Source organism: Notechis scutatus, chromosome 7 (assembly GCF_049901735.1).
Source record: "Notechis scutatus isolate UNSWTSFEM ecotype Mainland chromosome 7, rNotScu1.2, whole genome shotgun sequence".
Classification (NCBI taxonomy): Eukaryota; Metazoa; Chordata; class Lepidosauria; order Squamata; family Elapidae; genus Notechis; species Notechis scutatus.
Window position 1 is genome coordinate 5,591,064 of NC_142015.1, and position 20,298 is coordinate 5,611,361.

The 20,298-nt window shown below is 43.3% G+C and overlaps 2 protein-coding genes across 6 annotated transcripts in view; one reads left to right on the forward strand and one right to left on the reverse strand.

The window, feature by feature from the left end:
• PIWIL2 (piwi like RNA-mediated gene silencing 2) overlaps positions 1–6,337 on the reverse strand; it is a 45,358-nt gene extending 39,021 nt beyond the window's left edge. The window contains exons 1-2 of one of the 4 annotated variants that reach the window (XM_087969611.1): positions 6,241–6,337; positions 2,644–2,830 (exon numbers count right to left, since the gene is read on the reverse strand). In XM_087969611.1, the coding sequence (XP_087825737.1) occupies positions 2,644–2,826 (183 nt within the window). In that variant the 5' untranslated portion in view covers positions 2,827–2,830; positions 6,241–6,337. Of the gene's footprint in view, positions 1–2,643; positions 2,834–6,048 lie in introns of all 4 variants that reach the window. The other 3 variants (XM_087969610.1, XM_087969613.1, XM_087969612.1) reach the window with 3 other exon arrangements.
• A 1,673-nt stretch (positions 6,338–8,010) lies between these two features.
• Positions 8,011–20,298, forward strand: part of LOC113420987 (outer mitochondrial transmembrane helix translocase-like) — a 20,596-nt gene continuing 8,308 nt past the window's right edge. Inside the window, exons 1-5 of one of the 2 annotated variants that reach the window (XM_087969645.1) lie at positions 8,011–8,383; positions 11,711–11,916; positions 15,479–15,577; positions 16,202–16,322; positions 19,535–19,735. In XM_087969645.1, coding sequence (XP_087825771.1) covers positions 8,380–8,383; positions 11,711–11,916; positions 15,479–15,577; positions 16,202–16,322; positions 19,535–19,735 — 631 coding nt within the window. In that variant the 5' untranslated portion in view covers positions 8,011–8,379. The remainder of the gene's footprint in view (positions 8,384–11,710; positions 11,917–15,478; positions 15,578–16,201; positions 16,323–19,534; positions 19,736–20,298) is intronic. The other variant, XM_087969646.1, reaches the window with a different exon arrangement.

Below are 20,298 nucleotides of genomic sequence, written 5' to 3' on the forward strand. Positions count from 1 at the left end.
CATGGGACCAGCTGATGCCTGTATCTTCCCTTTTATTAGATCAAGGACATTGTACCTCCTGTGCTTATTGGGACCTGACCTTGGAGGTGGTGGAGCATTCTGCTGTACAGGTAATTGCTAACTGATATTATGATCTCTGGAGCTTATGCTATCTTCTCTTGTGATCTTGGGTCTGCTCCCAGAATTTAGCAGATATTGTATACCGCTATTGTGAAAAATATGTACAGGTGTACTTTGAAATCCCCTTAGAAATGTTTGCATTTGGTGAGAAGGCAGCTGACCGAGCAGCGAAGCGGTACGGACGAGCGGCAGCAGTCCGGCAGAAGTCTCACCGACTTCTTCAAGTCCCGAGGCTCTACAGAGCCAAGTCACCCTGGAGGGGTGATGAAGGTAGAGGGGATGCTTCGGTGGCCGCGAGGAGAGCGCAGTCTCCTCAACTGACCCAAAGAAAACTCCTTGAACCGGCAAGAAGACAGCCATTATGGCCGAACTGAAGTCGTGAAGACAGCTGGAACAGAAGGGAAGAAAGGAAAGATCTTGTGGCAGTGTGCTTTGTCCGGGTGAGAAATTTTTCTAGCTTTTGCCGTGGAATTTTCCCTAAAGCACCCCGCTTAGAAAGGGAGCTCAACGGAGGCATGTAGCGGCGACTAAAGACTTGGAGCTGTGGCCAGATTTGGCTAAGAAAAAAAACAAATTGGAGGCAGAAGTAACTTTTAAAAATAAAGGACAGACTGGGCTGGTTAGCTCTTTAAAAACTAAATCAAATTTCAAATTCTGGATTATATTTTTACTATCACTTTGACTTGAAGAACTTTGGGAAATTATTGGAAAATATTTGCATTTGGAGACATTTTATTTGCAGTAAAAATGGAGAAAAACAAATAATAATAGTAATAATAATAGTAATAATAGCAGCAGCAGCAGCAGCAGTAGTAGTAGTAGTAGTAATAGTAAAGTGACACCTGCTGGCTGAGGAAGGCAATACTGAACTGGAAAAAGTGGAAGAAGTTGCTACAACTAGGGTAAATTGACTAGAATACACATAAACAGAAATGGTGAATTATAATTTGAGAGACCAAAAGCCAGAAGGAGATACACTGAGGAAAAGATCATTGAAAGATCATCATAAAACAGTGAAGAAATGATATAGAAGAAATATTTAGATGAAAGATGAAAGAGACAAGATGATACAAGATCCCGTGGAAGGAATATGGGAGACGTGCCAAGGAAGCTATAAGAGTTGAGATATGAAAATGGACAAGAGATGAGGAATAAATGTAAAACACTGTATTACAGGTGTTATACCGTCAAGAATTAGTATAAAGATAGAAAATAGAAACAGGGAAAGGATCACTTTTTTGGATTGGAGCACTATTCTTTTAACAGGTAGTAGCAGATGCTAGAAATCTAAACATGTAAACAAAGAGGTATAATAGAATAATGAATAGTGTATAATTATGATAAATAAATTTTGGGATTATTTGGAAGTTTATTGGCTGCAAGTGTGATGTCTATTGGATGTTTATAGATGATGGATATTAGTAAAGGACTATGGATAAAACTGAATAGAAGGCCTAACTAAACAATGTACAACTTATAAAGGATAAGCAAAGAGATAGATGAATAGGTAGTGAGAATAATCATTATAATTACGGTTTGTATAAGACTTATTATTGAGATTTAGTAGAAAATGTACCCAGATGGTATACTGCTACTGTAAATATAGAAGTCCTATACACAACCAAGAAAACTGTATAGTGTGATATATAATGTATAATGTGTTAACAATGGAAAATGTACAATAAAAATAATTGGGGAAAAATGTTTGCATTTAAGGATCATTGAAGGGAGTGCAAGATGGCTAAAAGCCAATATTATTCTCTCAAAATGTTTCCATCTAGGAAGCCAAGAGATTTGAGTGGGTTTGGTGGAAACTAATCTGGGGTGAAGCTGTTGTAAGAGGGGCTTGTAAAACTCATCTATTTTTCACCTATCTTTATTGAGGATAAATTGCAATCTGCAGCAAAATCCTGTATCCTGCAAGATAGTTCTTGGAAATTCCAAATTCTTGGAAATTCCATACATGTAAAGTCTTGTGGATGTATGTTCTGAAGCAACTGGGTTGGTAACACGACAAGTATAGTTACATGACTTCCATCATAGCCTTAAGCCCATCTATTTTTTGAATTACATCTTGTAGCTGACCAAAAATTGCAATTGCTTTTGCAGTCAGGAGGCAATTCTTAGCAACCAAGTCCACATAGGTTTAAATTATTAATGGTTTTAAAAGTGCCCACCCCCCTTATCTCCTATAAAAGCCTCATCTTTGGAGGAAGGGAAACCATCCACTTTCCAAATAGGGAATATGATTTATTGGTGGAGATATTTTTTTTGGGGGGGGGGGGACGATGGGGGGGGACGGATGAGACTTGCATACTATGTCCTTGGGCTGAAATATCATTTAATTTCAACTGTCTCTTCAGTTTCAGCAAAACTGTGCATTTTATGAAACCAACTGCCTATATACTATTCCAGACAAATGAGTAAAATACCATATTTTCAATAGGTTTCAGGTTCAATCTAATTCCTTTCTCGCAGAAATTCATGTGGCATCCACTTCTACTGCAAAAATCATCTATTCACCTTTGGGACACCTCTTGGTGATGGGTGTGTTCTTTCTGCCGTGACTGTTGAAGCAAAGGTTTTGCCCCAGATTTCTGCAGCCCCTCTAGCCTCAGCTGCTTGTGGCTGAGATTCTGGCCTTTGTCCATGCAGAGATATCTGAAACATGGCTCCACCCCGAAACACTGGCCTTGTGGGGTACATGGTCCTGCTTGGAAGAAAACGTGCATTTCAGGGATATATAGAGGACAAACATTTGCAGAAGCAAAAGGTATGCATAGCAAACCAGACTACATAAGTAACAAGGTCGCATAGGAGCATCCTATAGAAAACCTCCCCTAGCCAACGCTGCTTGCCCAGCCAATCTAGAACATGTGGTAAATAACAGAGGTGGAAGGGGCCTTGGAGGTCTTCTAGTCCAACCCCCTGCCCAGGCAGGAAACCCCATACCATTTCAGACAAATGACTGTCCAATCTCTTCTTAAAATACCTCCAGTATTGGAGCACCCACAACTTCTGGAGACAAGTTGTTCTATTAATTGTTCTATCAGGAAATTTCTCCTTAGTTCTAGGTTGCATCTTTCCTTGACTAGTTTCCAAAACAACATAGACCAGGGGTGTCAAACTCACGTCCACCTCACATGACATATTGCAACTTTCCCCTTTTGCTAAACTGGCCGTAGGCGTGGCCAGCGTGACACATCCGGCCTGCGGGCCACAAGTTTGACATCCCTTACATAGATTAATAAGATTGGAAGGTATCTTGAGGGTCATCTAGTCCAGGGGTCCCCAACCACCAGGTCCGCGGACCGGTACCGGTCCGCGGAACAAGTCCTACCGGGCCGCTGGTTGCTGGGCGCCGCCATCTTTTTGATGAAAAGTGCTTCCGGTGAGCTTTTCGGGTAGAAAGCTCACCGGAAGCACTTTTTCATCAAAAAGATGGCGGCCTGCTCGGTGAACTTTTCTGGGTAGAAAGCCATTTCTACCCGGAAAAGCTCACCGGAAGCACTTTTTCATCAAAAAAAGATGGCGGCGCCCAGCTGATGCCGGTACCGGGCCGCGGCATAAAAAAGGTTGGGGATCACTGATCTAGTCCAACCCCCTGCTTAACCTTTATACCAGGGGTGTCCAACCGTGGCAACTTTTTAAGACCTGTGGACTTCAACTTCCAGAGTTCCCCAGCCAGGATTTGAAGTCCACAAGTCTTAAAAGTTGCCAAGGTTGGACATGCCTGCCTTATACCATTCCGGTTAAAGGGCTGTCCAATCTCTTTAATTTTTAACTTTATAACTTTTGTCTTTTTTTTTTTTTTTACTGCAAGCATACGGGTCCCCATTAAAAATGAAAATCTGTGGCCTGCTCTCAAGAAAGTGTATATCTATCCAAACACATATATACACATGCTATACATATACATATTACAAACTATTCTAAAAATACGAGTTCCAGGTAAAAACTGTGAATAAAAGAGACAGACATCCCAATCTCTGGAACCAAACATTTATATTTCGTTAGCCTCTGCTAACATCGTCAATGTAAAACTACCATTAAGGAGATATGTGCCTTTATATAACATTAACCAATGGCCATTGTGCACATGACTTTGACAGCATTCTCTCTAGTTCCCTCCCTCATCTCAACGGACTTCCCCTTTGGTTTGTCCACTAGATTCATTTGTTGCTTTGCTCGTGATGGGAGGCAGCCTCTGCTCTTCTTGCAGGATCTTTCTTGGTGCCTCAATGCTTGGTAGGCAGATAGCAGTTCGATAGGTCTATTGATGGAGTTGTTGTTGGAAAACCAGGCTTCTTTCAGCAAGCGTCCCCCTTTGGTTACATCACGGGCAACAACTTGGGCCTCTTGAAAATTAATTATGTGATTGTGTTCCTTCATATGTGTCCAGATCTGGGAGTGCTGCTACATATATATAGCATATGTCCCATATATACATATATACCTGTTGTGGCTCCGGACTTGGATTCAGCTCCTGTGGCTGATATGAGCTCAAGTGAGGAGGACATGGCAGAGAAATATGAGCCAGCATGGCTCAGCAATTGGAATGATAATCAGGAAGAGGAGATGGACGTGACAAGAGAGGACAGACCTGATTTAGTAGAATGGTCAGGACCTTCGACCTCCTCTGGTTCAGTATCTGATCATCAGCCGGGAATGGCTGACAGAGAAGTTTTAAGAGAGTCTTCAAGTGGAGACGAGAACTTGGAGAATTGTTGGTTAGATGTTAGGAATAGACGCCGCTTTAAGAGGCAAGGCCAGCTGGAACGCAGGAGAAGGTCAAATGAGTAATTAAGGAAATTAACTGTTGCCCTAATAACTATAAAAGGATCCGCCTGAGTTTGAAAATTTGTCAGGAACAAAGCGTTTAATTTATGTGGAGAAGCAACGGTCAAAGCTCGGAGGCTTGTGGATTTAAGCCAGGATTAATGTGCTGTAGACTGTGAATAATAGCAGCTGTTATCTTCTGAAACTCCTCTTCGTTTGTTTTGCTTTTGAGGACGACTGCTTTCGGCGTTGCTTATTTGCTTTTGAAGGTGGGACATAACATATACCTATACATACACACATATACATATATACACATATATGCACATACATACATACACACATACATATATATATACATATATATGTATGGTATTCAGCTTTGTTCAGGTATTTTCCCACGTCATTATAGTTGTGCTTTTAAAGTTGTAGCAACGTTTTGGTAGAATCTCATCTGCCACCATCAGGCTTCTGTATTGTGTCCGTCTGTATTGTGTTCGTCTGGAGCCTGATGATGGCAGATGAGATTCTACCAAAACGTTGCTACAACTTTAAAAGCACAACTATAATGACGTGGGAAAATACCCGAACAAAGCTGAATACCATACATGTAAGTACCGTGAAAACTTAAGAAAACAAATATCAGACCTCTATGGGGAGGAAATAAACAGCCAGACCAAAACCTATGAGAAGCTGGAAGTTAAGCCTGATGATGGCAGATGAGATTCTGCCGAAACGTTGCTACAAGTTTAAAAGCACAACTATAATGACGTGAGAAAATACCCGAACAAAGCTGAATACCATACATGTAAGTACCCACGAAAACTTTATATGTATGTATGTTATGTATGTATGTTATGTATGTATGTATGTAATGTAATGTAATGTATATGTGTGTGTGTATATATATATGTATATATATATGTATATGTGTGTGTGTGTATATGTGTGTGTGTATGTGTAAATTTTCATTCTTAAGTTTTCGCGGGTACCTAGATGTATGGTATTCAGCTCTGTTCGGGTATTTTCCCACGTCATTATAGTTGTCCCAGGTCAACTTTAAAAGCACAACTATAATGACGTGGGAAAATACTGCAACCGAATCTGGATGTCTGGAGACCACGAAGCCTCTTCTGGAAGCCCACTTACCTGGGCGTTGCCTCCTCCAATGGGGCTGACTTCCGAGTAGACCCGCTAAAGACCACCCCCCACCCCCCGAGGCCTCCTCCCCCTCAGAGGAACCCAGCCGTTGCCTTCCCGTCTTCAGGCCTGGCGCGAGACCCACCCAACTCCCCCTCAGCCACCAAAGAAGACCCCACCTCTCCCCAACCCACGCCTCACCTCGAGCCCCGCCGGAAGCGCGAGCCGCACCTTCACGCCTATCCTCCAGCCGCTCATTAGGTGCGGCCCCCGCCACTCCACACTGTCCCGCCCTGCTATTGGCGGAGATCTCGCGTTCGGCGCCCGCCTCCCTTTTGGAGCCGTCCAAGTCTGATCACAGCGTGTGGGGGGGGGAAGGTCAGGCGAAACAACCCTACTCGAAGTAGCTGCGCCGCCCACCCCGTGAGAGAAAGATGTTTTTTTGTTTAATTTCCGAATATTTATTTTAGTAAGGATGCGCGACTAATCCTACCCCGTTAGCCTGTCTTTTCCCGATTCTCTCTTTAGTGGTTCGGTCCACTCACGAGAGGAAGGAAAGCGCAGAAGCGTGCCCGCGGAGTGCGGCTGTTGTTCAAAACAGGCGCTTTTTTAATCCGTGGTGGCAGTTCTGAGCATGCGCCGGGTTTCGGATTGGGGAAGGGAGGGAATGAAACACATTGCTTGCATTCATCTTGTTGAGGGCAGTTGAGTTGTTTGATGTGACCAAGGCTGTGACAGTTATTTTTCTACAGCAGGGGTCCCTAACCTTGGCAACTTTAAGACTTGTGGACTTCAACTCCCAGAATTCCCCAGGATTCATGGGGAATTCTGGGAGTTGAAGTCCACAAGTCTCAAAGTTGCCAAGTTTGGGGATCCCTGCCTATGAGTACATAAGTGAACGTTTCAGTGCATGTGGGATGGGTTTGTTTGCATGGCTGCAGCTACTTTTCAAAAATTCGGATAGCAACTCCAACTTCACACCAACACATTTTAAAACCAGTGACAGTCACAGCAAGAAAGCGAAGCCCTCCCAGGAAAGGAGGAGGGGTGGTGGCAACAGATATCTGATGCAAGAAAAAAAAAGGACAAATATTTGATGCCATTCCATATGTGACACCAGTAAGACATCTTTTTAACTTGTTATGGATGGCATTGCAAAGAAATAACTTATCTCACTGAAAGTCACCCAAGTTCAAGAATAAATTATTATAGAGTAATTTAATTTCTTAGGCCAGGGTGATTATGAATCTGAATTACTCAACTGCCAATTGTATGATGGTGTAAGCAGAAATGCTGACAGCAAACTCAAAAAAACAACAACACCCTGGTGCAAAGCCAGATTGCAAAAACTCAGGCAATCATTAAGTAGCACCAAAGACATTCAAAAAATACTCTCACATTTCCGCTATTTAGTCATCTGGATTCATGCAACTCAGATCTGGTAGTTCCCAAAAAGAAGGTAAGGAATTGTTATGTCTGAAGAAATGTACTTCATCTCAAAGCATTCTCTGGGCATGTAGGCTTCCTCCCTACAAGGTCTCAAATTAATCTGCAAGATATTATCAACTGAAATAATGTGCTCACTTAAATTCTGTTTGGTTCAGTGACACATATTCTCAGGTAAATAAAAGTTCAACCTTCACAGCTAATCTGTACAATACAGATAGGATTCTCTTTGTGATACCTGCTACAAAAGTCTCACTGAGCTTAATAAAGTTACTTCATAGTGAAATGTTCCTCAACTATCTTTTAGGGAAGAACTTGGGAATAAATCCTACTGATTTCTGTTCTTCTTCCTTCCGAATTAACATAAATAGACGTGCCTCGTTAGGGGCTTCCCATACAGCAGGACTCTTCAAACTTGACAGCTTTAAGACTTGTGGACTTCAACTCCCAGAATTCCTCCTCCTCCAGTCATGTTAGCTCAGGAATTCTGGGAGTTGAAGTCCACAAGTCTTAAACTTGCCAAGTTTGAAGACCCTTGCCATACACCCTACATTACAGACCAGCATATAAGACCATGCCTTTTCTACACAAGGGCAGTCACATAAGCAGTCCACAGAGGGAGATTTAAATCTCTGGGCTGTATTTCGATTTTTAACCAATGACATTTTGTTTCTTAAAACCGGAGTGTCTTGCTAAAACCCCCAAAGCCAAACTCAGCTCTAGCCTTACCTAAGTTGTTCCATTCACGGGCGGCCAGCCAGCCGTTTGAGTTCAAGCCCCATCATCATGCGCAGAAGTCGGGAGCAGTGAAGTAGGAAGGATTTTTTTTTCCCCCCACGGCTCTTGTTTCTACGCGAGGAGTTTAGCCGACTGGAGAGGCGGCGAGAGCAACGGATGGGTGAGTCTCGTTCCCTTTTTCCTTTTTTTTTTTTTGGGGGGGGTGGGGCGCTGCAAGCTGCGGCCTCGTCTCGGCGTTTGTTTGCTTGTTTTTCAGTACCATGGTCAGCAACAGAAGCACCACCCGTGCTCCTGCCGGGTGTGTTGTGTTACAATCTTGTTGCGAACCGGGAGGGACAAATTAAGGCCAATAATAACCCTGGGAACCAAAAACAGCAGGTCCCCGGCAAAATCGGCCTTAAAGCTGTCCCTCCCGATTCGCCACGAGATTGCACACACACACACACACACACACACACACACACACACACACACACGACATCTCAATTAAAACAGGATGTCTTGTCTTCGAATCCTCCCTTCCCATCCTCCGAGGATGTCCCTGTTTTGGAGGCCACATGGGGAAGCATCCCGTTAACACCGCTTAGGTGGATTCTCCGACTATGCCAAACCACTGTGTGTGTGTGTGTCTAAATTAACATAAACCCACAAGCAGCTTCTCTATTTATTGCAAAAGAATAAGCCCTGATTTTGCAAGCTTCGGTTCCAGCAAGACCATTAAAGCCGATGCCACAACATAGCTTAGGGAACAGCACAGTTTTCTGGCACAAGCATTGGAAATTTATTTATTTTATTTTATTTTTACTTTATTTAATAATTTATGTAACAAGTTATGTAATAATTTCATTTATTTTATAATTTTATAATTTATTTGTATTCTGCCTTTATTATTTTTTACAAATAACTCAAGCTGGTGAACATATCCAACATGCCCACCCCCTGCCTTTTCCCCTAAAACAGGGGTCTCCAAACTTAGCAACTTTAAGATTTGTGGACTTCAATTCCCAGAATTCTCCAGCCAGCTGGCTGGGGAATTCTGGGAGTTGAAGTCCAGAAGTCTTAAAGTTGCCAAGTTTGGAGATTTCTGCCCTAAAACAACAACCCTGTGGAGTGGGTTGGGCTGAGAGGGTCCCCCAACTTTTTAAAGCTACCTTTTGATAAAATAAATTCAAAGATGGATAGCACAGTGGGGACAGTCAATTACAAAATCAGAGAACAGAGAGTACTCATACCCCATTTTAAGACAGGGCTTGTCAAGTATCCAGCCTTGGCTGCAATTATAAAAAATTTATACATATCTTTTATATGTTCAAAAGTGTTCCCAGTATAGTATTAATCTTATTCATTTAAATCAGCATTTATATTTTTTGAGCCAAAAGTCCATGCTTGATGTTTGATGCTTGATGGAGATCAGATTCCCCAGGCCCATTTTCTCTGGATTAATTGAAGTTTTCCTGATCCTCTGTGAGGAGAGCTATTTTAGAATTTATACCGTATTTATATTATTTTAGCGTAATATAAATCAACATCTCCACATAGCATTGTGCTGAGAAAGCAGGGTGTATGAGGACCCATAGATTGGATAGGTCACAACTAACAACTATAATTTGGTTTGGATCCTTTAACATTGTGTTTCCATTGTTGGGGGCAATAGACTGACTCTGTTAACTACTTCCAGAGGGCTGTAAAGCACTGTGAAGCGGTATATAAGTCTAAGTGTTATTGCTATTGCTATGCTATTTTTGTCATTGTGGCACAGTCATTAAAAGTGCAGTATTGCAGGCTGACTCTGCCCACAGCCTGGAGTTCGATCCTGACTGGCTCAAGGTTGACTCAGCCTTCCATCCTTCCAAGATGAGTAAAATGAGGACCCAGATTGTTGGGGCAATAGCCTGACTGTCAGGATTCCGGCAGTTACCCCAATTAAATCATGAGTCTCAAGCCAAACTTCCAAAACTTCAAAAGGATTTATTGGGAGTTAACGTGTCTGGCACTGCCTGGGTGTAGCCGACTCATAATTCATTGTCACCCTTGACCCTGGTTTTTTCCCATCCCCCGGGTGTATCATAATTCATATTCTCCAATGGAACACATCCATAGCCAAGAATCATCAATCATGCTCTCCAGTTAGATCTTTGCATGGCAGAAACTTCAGTCACCTAGTTACTATCTTTGAAAACTGTTTATGGAATGCAGTTTTGGTTTCGAAGCTGCCACACTGCTGCCCCCTCCCTATCTGTTGGCAACTCTAAAAAGACCATAGAAATATTTTATGAGTTGACACTGTAAACTGCGTATGGGCTGTAAAGCACTGTGAAGCGGTATATAAGTCTAAATGCTATTGCTATTTGTATTCGTTTACTCATATTATTTCATCCGTAGACTGCTGAGATGATATTGATGAAGATGATGATGGCATAATCTTTACATAATCGCAATTAGAAATGTAAACTGATTCAACATATTAAGCTGGAATATGGTTGGCTATTTTGTGGCTTAGTATTTCTTACATATCAAACCAACATTGTTACTTTGGAGAATTGTAAGAACCCAAGCAGTTGGGACTGCCTTACATGGAGAAAACTATATCTAGCTCAATTTTAGTGACTGACTACAACCCTGCAAGCTTTTAGGCAGGAAATCCAAATCATATTTGGAAGTTCTAAGAGTGTAATCTTGGATTTTTTTTCCAGATAACATACTCTACCAGTGAGCTGCTATTCATTTTCCTTATGTTACAACATGAGACTAAGTTAATTATTGGCAATGATATAATGGAAGAATCTATATTGCATGATCCAAAGTACTCTAGACCTGCACTCATTTTATAGTGGACAGATTTTTATTCCATCTATATATATAAAAGTGAAATACCATTGACTCATCATCACAAAATCTCCAGAACCGTAAAGCCTACAAACTTGAAATTTGACACATATGTTTCTCTTGGCTTCTAGGTGCTCACTAAGAAAGGATTTTTCAAAATGACCATCAGAGCACAGGGAATTTCCTATATTATTATTATTATTAACATGCTCTGATGCTAAGGAGTTCTGCTCCCCCTCCCCACCTGAAAAGAAATCTGTTCCAAAGGCAAAACACAAGCGGAGGAGTTTCAGTTTCAGTTTCAGAGCAGCAACCAGCTTTAGTACAGAACAGTTGAGCTAAGCCACGCCCAGGCTCCTTGCTGTCTTCTTGTTCACACAGCACATACTCTTTCAGTTTCCAAACAGCCCTCAACTCTCTCCCACATGGACAGGACACTAGCCAGATGAATACCGATGGATGCTGGTAGGCAGAGGCAGAATTTCCCTCCCTTATGTTCCTCCCCAAAAACTAAGCCTGATCACATAGTTTTGTAGCGAAGCACGGGTATCGAGCTAGTAATTTAATAATTTAACAGCAGCACTAACTGCTAGTGCAATGGCTTCAGGAGTTTATATTCTAACCTCTCCTATCTCCATACCATTTTGCAATTTTAATTTAGGTTCCAGTTTGGGAGCTAGGAACACTCTGGAGATCTTGCTGGGGGAATTGTCCAAGGACTTCTTGACTCGCCCCCTAACACGGAATGAAGCCTGTCTTGTTCTACTACGTGTGGCCGTCTTTGGCGCCAGCACCTACTTCGGTATAAAGTGGGTCTCGGATGCCCTAGACCCTGCCCAGAAGCAACGAATGCAGTTGAAGAAAAGAGTATGTACTACAAGTATCTTTGTGGCTGGGTTCCCATGGTGAAATTAAAGCCACTGTTTAATCATGATTTGTCTTAATATTTTTGACAAGTTCTAACAGACTCACAGGGACATGGTGTCTCAGTGGCTAAGATGCTGAGCTTGTCGATCAGAAAGGTCGGCGGTTCGGCGGTTCGAATCCCTAGCGGCGCGTCATGGAGTGAGCTCCCATTACTTGTCCCAGCTTCTGCCAACCTAGCAGTTCGAAAGCATGTTAAAAACTGCAAGTAGAAAAATAGGGACCCCTTTGGTGAGAAGGTAACAGTGTTCCGGGCGCCTTATCAGTGTTTAGTCATGCCGGCCACATGACCACGGAGACGTCTTTGGACAACACTGGCTCTTTGGCTTTGTAACGGAGATGAGCACTGCCCCCTAGAGCCGGGAACGTCTAGCACATATATGCGAGGGGAACCTTTACCTAACAGAATCACTGGTCCTTCTTAACTCTTTTTTGTCTGCTGTGCCCTGAGTTGCCTTTCTATATTGTTATGCAATATCTCACAGCATCCTTACGGTTCTGGCTCGGACAAAGCTAAATATGTCCCACCATTCTCTCTTCCAATACATACCAAGCTCCCACCTTTTCAACTGAGCTTCATCTCAGCTGTCACTGCCTATGACTCAATGTAGACCGTAATAGTTGAGTTGGTCCAATTCACTAGTCTTCAGTAGGTTGTTTGGACCAGGGGTCTCCAACCTTGACTACTTTAAGACTTGTGGGCTTCAACTCCCAGCTGGCTGAGGAACTCTGGGAGTTGAAGTCCACAAGTCTTAAAGTGGCCAAGGTTGGGGACCCCTGCTTTGGACCAACTCAACTATTACGGTCTACATTGAGTCACAGGTAGTGACAGCTGAGATGAAGCTCAGTTGAAAAGGTGGGAGCTTGGTATGTATGGGAACAGAGAATGGGAACTTGGTATGTATGGGAACAGAAAATTTAGCTTTGTTCAAGCCAGAACCATAGAGATGATGCATAACAATATAGGGAATTACCAACCCTTCCAAGATCTAGCAAAAGAATCGGGTTCAGAAATGAATGGATAGCCTGCTAGGAGATAACATTTGTTTTGACCTTTACTGCACAAGAGAAAACAGGCTAGAACCTCTCTAATATGGGCATCCCTCATTTGTGTTATACAGTACTGGATGTGGTTGATCAAACACAACAGAACAGGAAATAATTATCACAGCCTTCCTGCCATGCATGTAAGCTTTTTATAATAGCCTCCCCCAGACTGATCTATTTAGAAGTGTTGAGCTTACAATTCCACAAATTTCCAGGCAATTTGGCTAGAACCAAATTAGGTCAACGTGAGGAAAACTCATTTTTACAGAATGTACATGATACAAACTAAAAAGAAAACAAGCTGGACTCTTTCCCCCCTCCTCTCTTTCCATATACATAAGCATATGCCTATTTAAAGAAAATTTTAACAAGATAAGAATAAAATCTTGCAAGTCTTGCACAAATTTCCCACCTCCAACTTTTAAATGCTTGCTTCAATAGGGAAGATCCTTCCTAAGTTTCTTTTTCTGACCATTAAGGCAGTGATCCCCAACCTTTTTGACGCCGCGGCCCGGTACCGGCATCAGCTGGGCGCCACGGCCCGGTACCGGCATCAGCTGGCGCCGCCATCTTTTTTTCATGAAAAAAAGATGGCGGCGCCCAACAAGCCGCGGACCGGTAGGAGTTGTTCCGCGGACCGGTACCGGTCCGCGGACCGGTGGTTGGGGACCCCTGCATTCAGGGACTGTGATGTCTGATTGTTTCCTTGACTCTTCCCCTCTTTCCCCAAGGTCATTCATGCATTTTATTATGTGGACTTGCTTTCCTGTTGTAGATCTTATATTGTATCTTGTAAATTGTATTCTAGAACAGGGGTCCCCAACCACCGGTCCGCAGACCGGTACCTGTCCGTGGAACAAGTCCTACCGGGCCGCTGGCTTGCTGGGCGCCGCCATCTTTTTTTGATGAAAAAGTGCTTCCGGTGAGCTTTTCCGGTAGAAAGCTCACCAGAAGCACGCTTTCATCAAAAAGATAAGCGCTTGCACTCGATGAGCTTTTCCGGGTAGAAAGCCATTTCTACCGGAAAAGCTCACGAGCGCAGCGCCGCCATCTTTTTGATGAAAAGTGCTTCCGGTGAGGTCACCGGAAGCACTTTTTCATCAAAAAAAGATGGCGGCGCCCAGCTGATGCCGGATACCGGGCCGCGGCGCCCAGCTGATGCCGGTACCGGGCCGCGGCGTAAAAAAGGTTGGGGATCACTGTTCTAGAAGAAAAACCCACCAAGTCAGAGAACATCAAGAATACAGCAGGTCAATCCACAGCTACATATATTCTCTACTATATAGAGGACCAAAGCAAATGTTGTGCATGGAATTCCTCATTCTTTCATTACAGTTTTTATTTATATGTTCATGCCCACACACTTATGAGACATCAATGAAATGCAATTGCTGGCTTATAATAAAATTAGGTTAAAGTTTAGGAAACACCATAAAGTGGCTGAAAATGGAAAACACCCTAAAAAAAAGTAATGCAAGAGTTTAGAACCAAAAATATATATATTTGAAGACAAGTCAGGTAGAGGTAGTATTCAGCAAGTTCTGACCAGTTCTGGAGAACCGGTAGCGGAAATTTTGAGTAGTTTGGAGAACCGGCAAATCCCACCTCTGGCTGGAGATTTTGCAGTATCCTTCCCCTGCCACGCCCACCAAGCCACGCCCACAGAGCCAGTAGTAAAATAATTTGAATCCCACCACTGACGTCAGGTTAAATTCCAGTTTCTGTAAACAGTGAATAGCTGAGAAACAAAATAAGAAAAGAAAAAGAAAAATGATGAAGATCTTTTTTTTGACAGCAGTTAGAAGTACTATAAGTGGGATAATTTCCTCAAAATAATTGTGCTCGGTTCTTGTTGCCTGTTTGATGCGGCTGAAAAAGCCGCTGCTTGCTTTTCAGTGACTGTGTAGAATTGACTAGACCGGTTTCGATCACATCTATTTTGTGTTCATTATTATGAAGACCCACAGTCCTTTTCTGAACCTGTACTGGGCACCTGTGCTGAATATAGTAAGTACCAGTCAAGCAGCTATAGCTCGTTAAATCGAAAATGCCACGTCAAGCTAAACAGGTTTCAACCTTGAAATTAATTCCCCCACTTTTTTAGGGGTGTCAAACTCAATTTCATTGAGGGCCACATCAGGGTTGTGTTTGACCTCGGGGGGGGGGGGGGCAGGAAAGCATGGCCAGGGTGAACGTGGCCAGCTCAACGTCATCCGAATGTACTGCCAATGAAAATGGGCTCCCGAGCTCCGTTTTCTGCTGCAACAGCCTTCTGCAGTCCTCGGCCAGTGAAAACGGAGCGCAAGTAGGCTGTGATCCTCCTGAGCTCCCTTTTTGCTGGCAGAGGCACTGCAAGCCAGTCCTTCGCTGTTTCCAGGGTGGCCCCACAGGCCCAATCTAAGCACCCTGTGGGCCTGGAGTTTTAACACCCCTGCCCTTTTTGATTTTTTTCGGACAGGCAGAAGACCTGATGAAGCAGATTGGAATAGAAAAGCTGAAGCTGACGGAGCACGAGATGAACATTGTTGCTCATTTGGTGGTTCCCAGGGACATAAAGGTAAGAAGGAGAGTTGCTGCTTCCCTTGTCCCACCCTCAACTGTGACTTGAGATTCTCTCTGCACTAAGCTGGACAACTGGGAAGAGCGATTTGGCCCTGGGTTGGCCACTGAGCAAACTCAAAAGAGATGGTGGCAACAGCATGAAATGTCTGCTTAAAGGAGATCAACGGATTGATAGAGTCGGAACGGTCCGTGTAGGTCATCTAGTCCAGGGGTATCAAAGTCAAGGCCTGTGGGTCGGATCTGGCCCAGGGGGTGCTTATATCTGGCCTGCGGGGTGGGCCTGGAAATAGCAAAGTGACCTATTATTCAGAGAGTGTATGAATACTGTATCTATCAAACGGAAAGTGATTTGAAGAGTAATTAACTATTATCAACAATAAGATTGCCTTTACTTACTCTAAACCAGACTTTCCCATTGAGGTAGCCCTCAACTCAGATTTAAATATTCAGGGCGAGAAAAAGTCAAGGGCAGAGAGAAGGAAGGAGCGTGAGCAGAACTGAGGGTCCATCTGAAGTCCAAAATTTGGACTTGGCCAGCTTTGGAAGCTAGCTGCTCTTACTAAATGGTTTAGAACCTCTTTCTTATTTCAGCCCTCCAAAAAATTTATCCCATTTTCAGGTCACTTGGAACGATGTTGCAGGCTTAGACGAGCTGGTCAGTGAACTTCGAGACGCCGTAATCTTACCTTTGCAACAGACACGCTTGTTCGAGCACTCCAAGCTCTGCCAGCCCCCAAAAGGTATCCTTGGCATGTCTTCCATTTTAGAATCCAGAGGCAAATGAGTCATTTCAGGCCCCACCCTCCAGCTTCTGCCTCACTTTATCCCGTGTCCATGTAATTTTTATTTTGTGGTCTATTGATGTCAATAGCCAAATACATAGAAGCATTTAGGAAAGCCCCACATACAGGTAGTCTGTGATGGCATAAAAGCAAAAAAGTCCCAAAAGTAGGTAAAGTCCCTTTAATGCCTCAAACTTGGCCCCCAATGTCCAGTTATCATCAGCTGGAGAAAAAACTCTCCCAAGAACAGTCTTTAAAGGGAAGAAATTCAGTCCAAACCCAAAGTACATATAGATTATAAATAAAATCAACACAAACCACACTGCAGCAATTAACGAGACAGGGCAGGATAAGGAATTGCAGACTTCCAAAAGATAATGAAACACACACAGTTAGGAGGATGCCAGAACCCAGATAAGACTTTGACAAAGATAATTCACGCTTTGCTTCCAGCAACTTTGCTGTGCGTAGTTTACCTTTTTAAACAGTTTTCTCAGCTGCAGCTAAGGAAGGGGATCAGGGCCCTTCTTCCCCCATAAGCCATGAAACCCACGTTGTTCTCTTCTCCGTTCCTCCCTGAATGCCCTAGGATGAAGAGGGGGTAGGCCTGGGTCTTCCTCTGAATGCCCAGCTGGAGAGTGCCCTTCCCCAGTTTCCTCCACATCCACCAGAGCCACACTCCCACTCCCTGTCAGCTGCTCGACCTCCCCCTCAGAATCAGATTCCAACAGGGGCATGACATAGTCCTTAAACTTAAAATCCAAACTGAGCCCAACATTTCAGTTGCTAAGCAAGGCAGTTCTTAATTTAGCCATGCCCCATTTTATGACCATTTGCCATAGTTGTTAACTGAATCATGAGATCATGAAGCACATCCGGCTTCCGCCATTGTTTTCTGTTCATCAGAAGCTCCCTAGGAAGGTTGCAAATGGCAATCCAACCCAATCTCCAGGTTTCTGTAGCCATCATAAATACAGGCTGCTTGACAAGCATCTGAAGTTTTGATCATGTGACTGTGGGGATGCTGCAGTGGCCATAAGTAGGAGAACTGGTCATAAGTCACTCTTTGCAGTGCTGTGGTAACTTTGAACGTTGATTAAACAAATGGCTGTAAGTTGTCAACTAGCACTAGTGAAATACTTCCATATTTCATTTTGTATGTTGTATTGCATCCTGAAGCATTCAATATGAAGTGTTGATCCATCTGATTATTTCAAATACTGACAGAACAGAATAACAGCTGGAAGGGACCTTGGAGGTCTTCTAGTCCAACTTTCTGCTCGAGCAGAAGATCGTATACCATTTCGGACGAATGCCTGTCCAATCTCATCTTGAAGATCTCCTGTGATGACCTGGGGTGTGACACAAAAATAACAAAGTCACAAAAGTAGAATAAATTCCCTTTAATGCCTCCAACTTGGGCCCCAATGTCCGATTATCAAACTCTTCCAAAAACAATCTACAAAGGAAAGAAATGCAGTCCGAACCCAAAGTAAAGATAATTAGAAATTAAAAAACCAACACAAACCACAGTGAAGTAATTAACACGGCAGGCCAGGATGATAAATTGTAGACTTCCAACAGATAACGCAGCACCCACAGTTGGGAGGATGCCAAAACCCAGATAAGCCTCAACAAAGATAATGCACGCTTTGCTTCCAGCAAGGAGCTGTGTGCAAATGCCGCACTTATATCCTGTTCTCCCAGATGCAACTAATGAAAGGGATCAAGGCCTTTTTCTCTCCCGTAAGCCACATTGCTCCCTTCTCCATTCCTCCCTGTATGCCCTAGGATAAAGCGGGGGTGGCCTTGGGTCTTCCCCTGAAATGCCCAGCCAGACTGTGCCCTTCCCCCATTTCTTCCACAGCCACTGGAGCCACACTCCCACTCCCTGTCAGCTCCTCAATCTCCCCCTCAGAATCAGACTCCAACAGGGGCATGACACCTCCAACGGTTGGAGCATCCACACCACTGATTTAATGGTTCTGTCAGAAGTTTATCCTTAGTTGTAGGTTGGATTTCTCCTTGATTAGCTTTCACCCATTGCTTCTTGTCCTGCCTTCAGGTTCTTTGGCTAATAGCTTGACTCCCTCTTCTTTGTGGCGGTCCCTGAGATATTAGCACACTGCTATCATGTCAGTGTTGGTCCTTCTTTTCATTAGAAGTCTTTCTAGATTTCAAGTGATCTTTTTCACATTCCTACTTGTAGAGAAAGTATGGAGAAATGGTTACAAAACAGAAGCTTGCTTTAAATGCAGGAAATAGAGAAAGTACTAGAAAGAAGCTCCGATTTTCTCATCCTAATACCCTGGTGTATAAGAGGGAGGGTAGGGAAGACACAGCCAAGCTTTCAAGATTGTGTTCTAATTTGATAATATTGTGTAACCTGTTTCCTAATAACCCTTGAAGGGTTGATATTATCCATTGCCCATGTTGGCGAAAGTTGTTAGCTAGGTGGTAAGTGGTCATACTGATTATCTGGAAGGGTATAAACTCCTCCATTCTTGTTATACCTTTCAACAAGTGACCATATTTGATATAAAATCAGCTGAAGTAATTTCCATGTTATTTTGTTTTCTAAGTGGGGGAAAAAAATCTGTCAACACTTCTCTTTATACTGAAATATATTCACTAAACTGACTTAAGCACAAAGTCCTATATGGGAACGAAGATTTGGCAAGGATTCAGCGGTACAAACAGCCCCTTCCTGTTTTTGCCATGCTGTAATCTAGTAAGAAGAGAGAGGGCTGATATAAATGCTGTTCAAAAATTTTAATATCACAGTGAATACGGGAACACGGCTATCATGTCATCCCTAGTCCTGCTTTTTTCATTTGACCATTTCAAATGGGCCCCCATCCAAATATCAAGCTTGGGACAGGTGTTCCCCTGAAACAGGAAAATCTAAAAGAGGGGTCTTCAAACTTGTCAGCTTTAAGACTTGTGGACTTCAACTCCCAGAATTCCTCCTCCGGTCACGTTAGCTCAGGAATTCTGGGAGTTGGAAGTCCACAAGTCTTAAACTTGCCAAGTTTGAAGACCCTTGATCTAAAGGCAGGGTCACACTCTTTTTCCTGAATCAGAATAAGGGCTCTTACCTTTGATTCATTAGGAGGCAGGTGGTAGGGGAACCACCTGAATATGGGCTGATGGCTTTCCCTTTTATTTAGGTGTCTTACTGTATGGACCTCCAGGATGTGGCAAGACTCTTCTTGCCAAAGCCATGGCCCAAGCATCCAACTGCAGGTTCATCAACCTTCAAGCACCCACCTTGATGGACAAATGGTATGGAGAATCACAGAAACTTACAGCAGCCGTTTTTTCTCTGGCCATCAAAATCCAACCCTGCATAATTTTCATCGATGAAATAGGTAAGATCAGTGGTGGGATTCAAAATTATTTACTACTGGTTCTGTGGGCGAGGCTTGGTGGGCGTGACAGGGGAAGGATTCCCCATTCCTGGGGGAAGGTTACTCCAAAATCCCCATTCCCTCCCCACCCCACTAACCTGCTTTCCAGCTCCGTTCTTCTGTGCAGGGCAACCAAAGAAGACCCAGCCGATCAGCTGGGACTCAATGGGAGGCAGAGAATAGATGGGGTTGCCAGGCCAGTCAGAGGTGGTATTTGCCGGTTCTCTGAACTACTCAAAATTTCCGTTACCGGTTCTCCAGAACTGGCTGAATGCCACCTCTGGTAAGATCCCAGTCTGTGGTTCTTGTGTATCACATGCCATAACTTAATGTTCTTTCCTCATTATTGACTTTGATTTTAAAAATTCACCCTTTGGGGTACTGCATGGACTCAACAGTTTTCTGCTTAGGTCCTTTCACACGTCTTTCCATTAAACAGGATTTTATTAGAACAGAACACTTCAACTGAAAAGAAGTGATATGGAGCATTGGTGGGTAGGGAATCAGACTTTTAATAAAAGCTT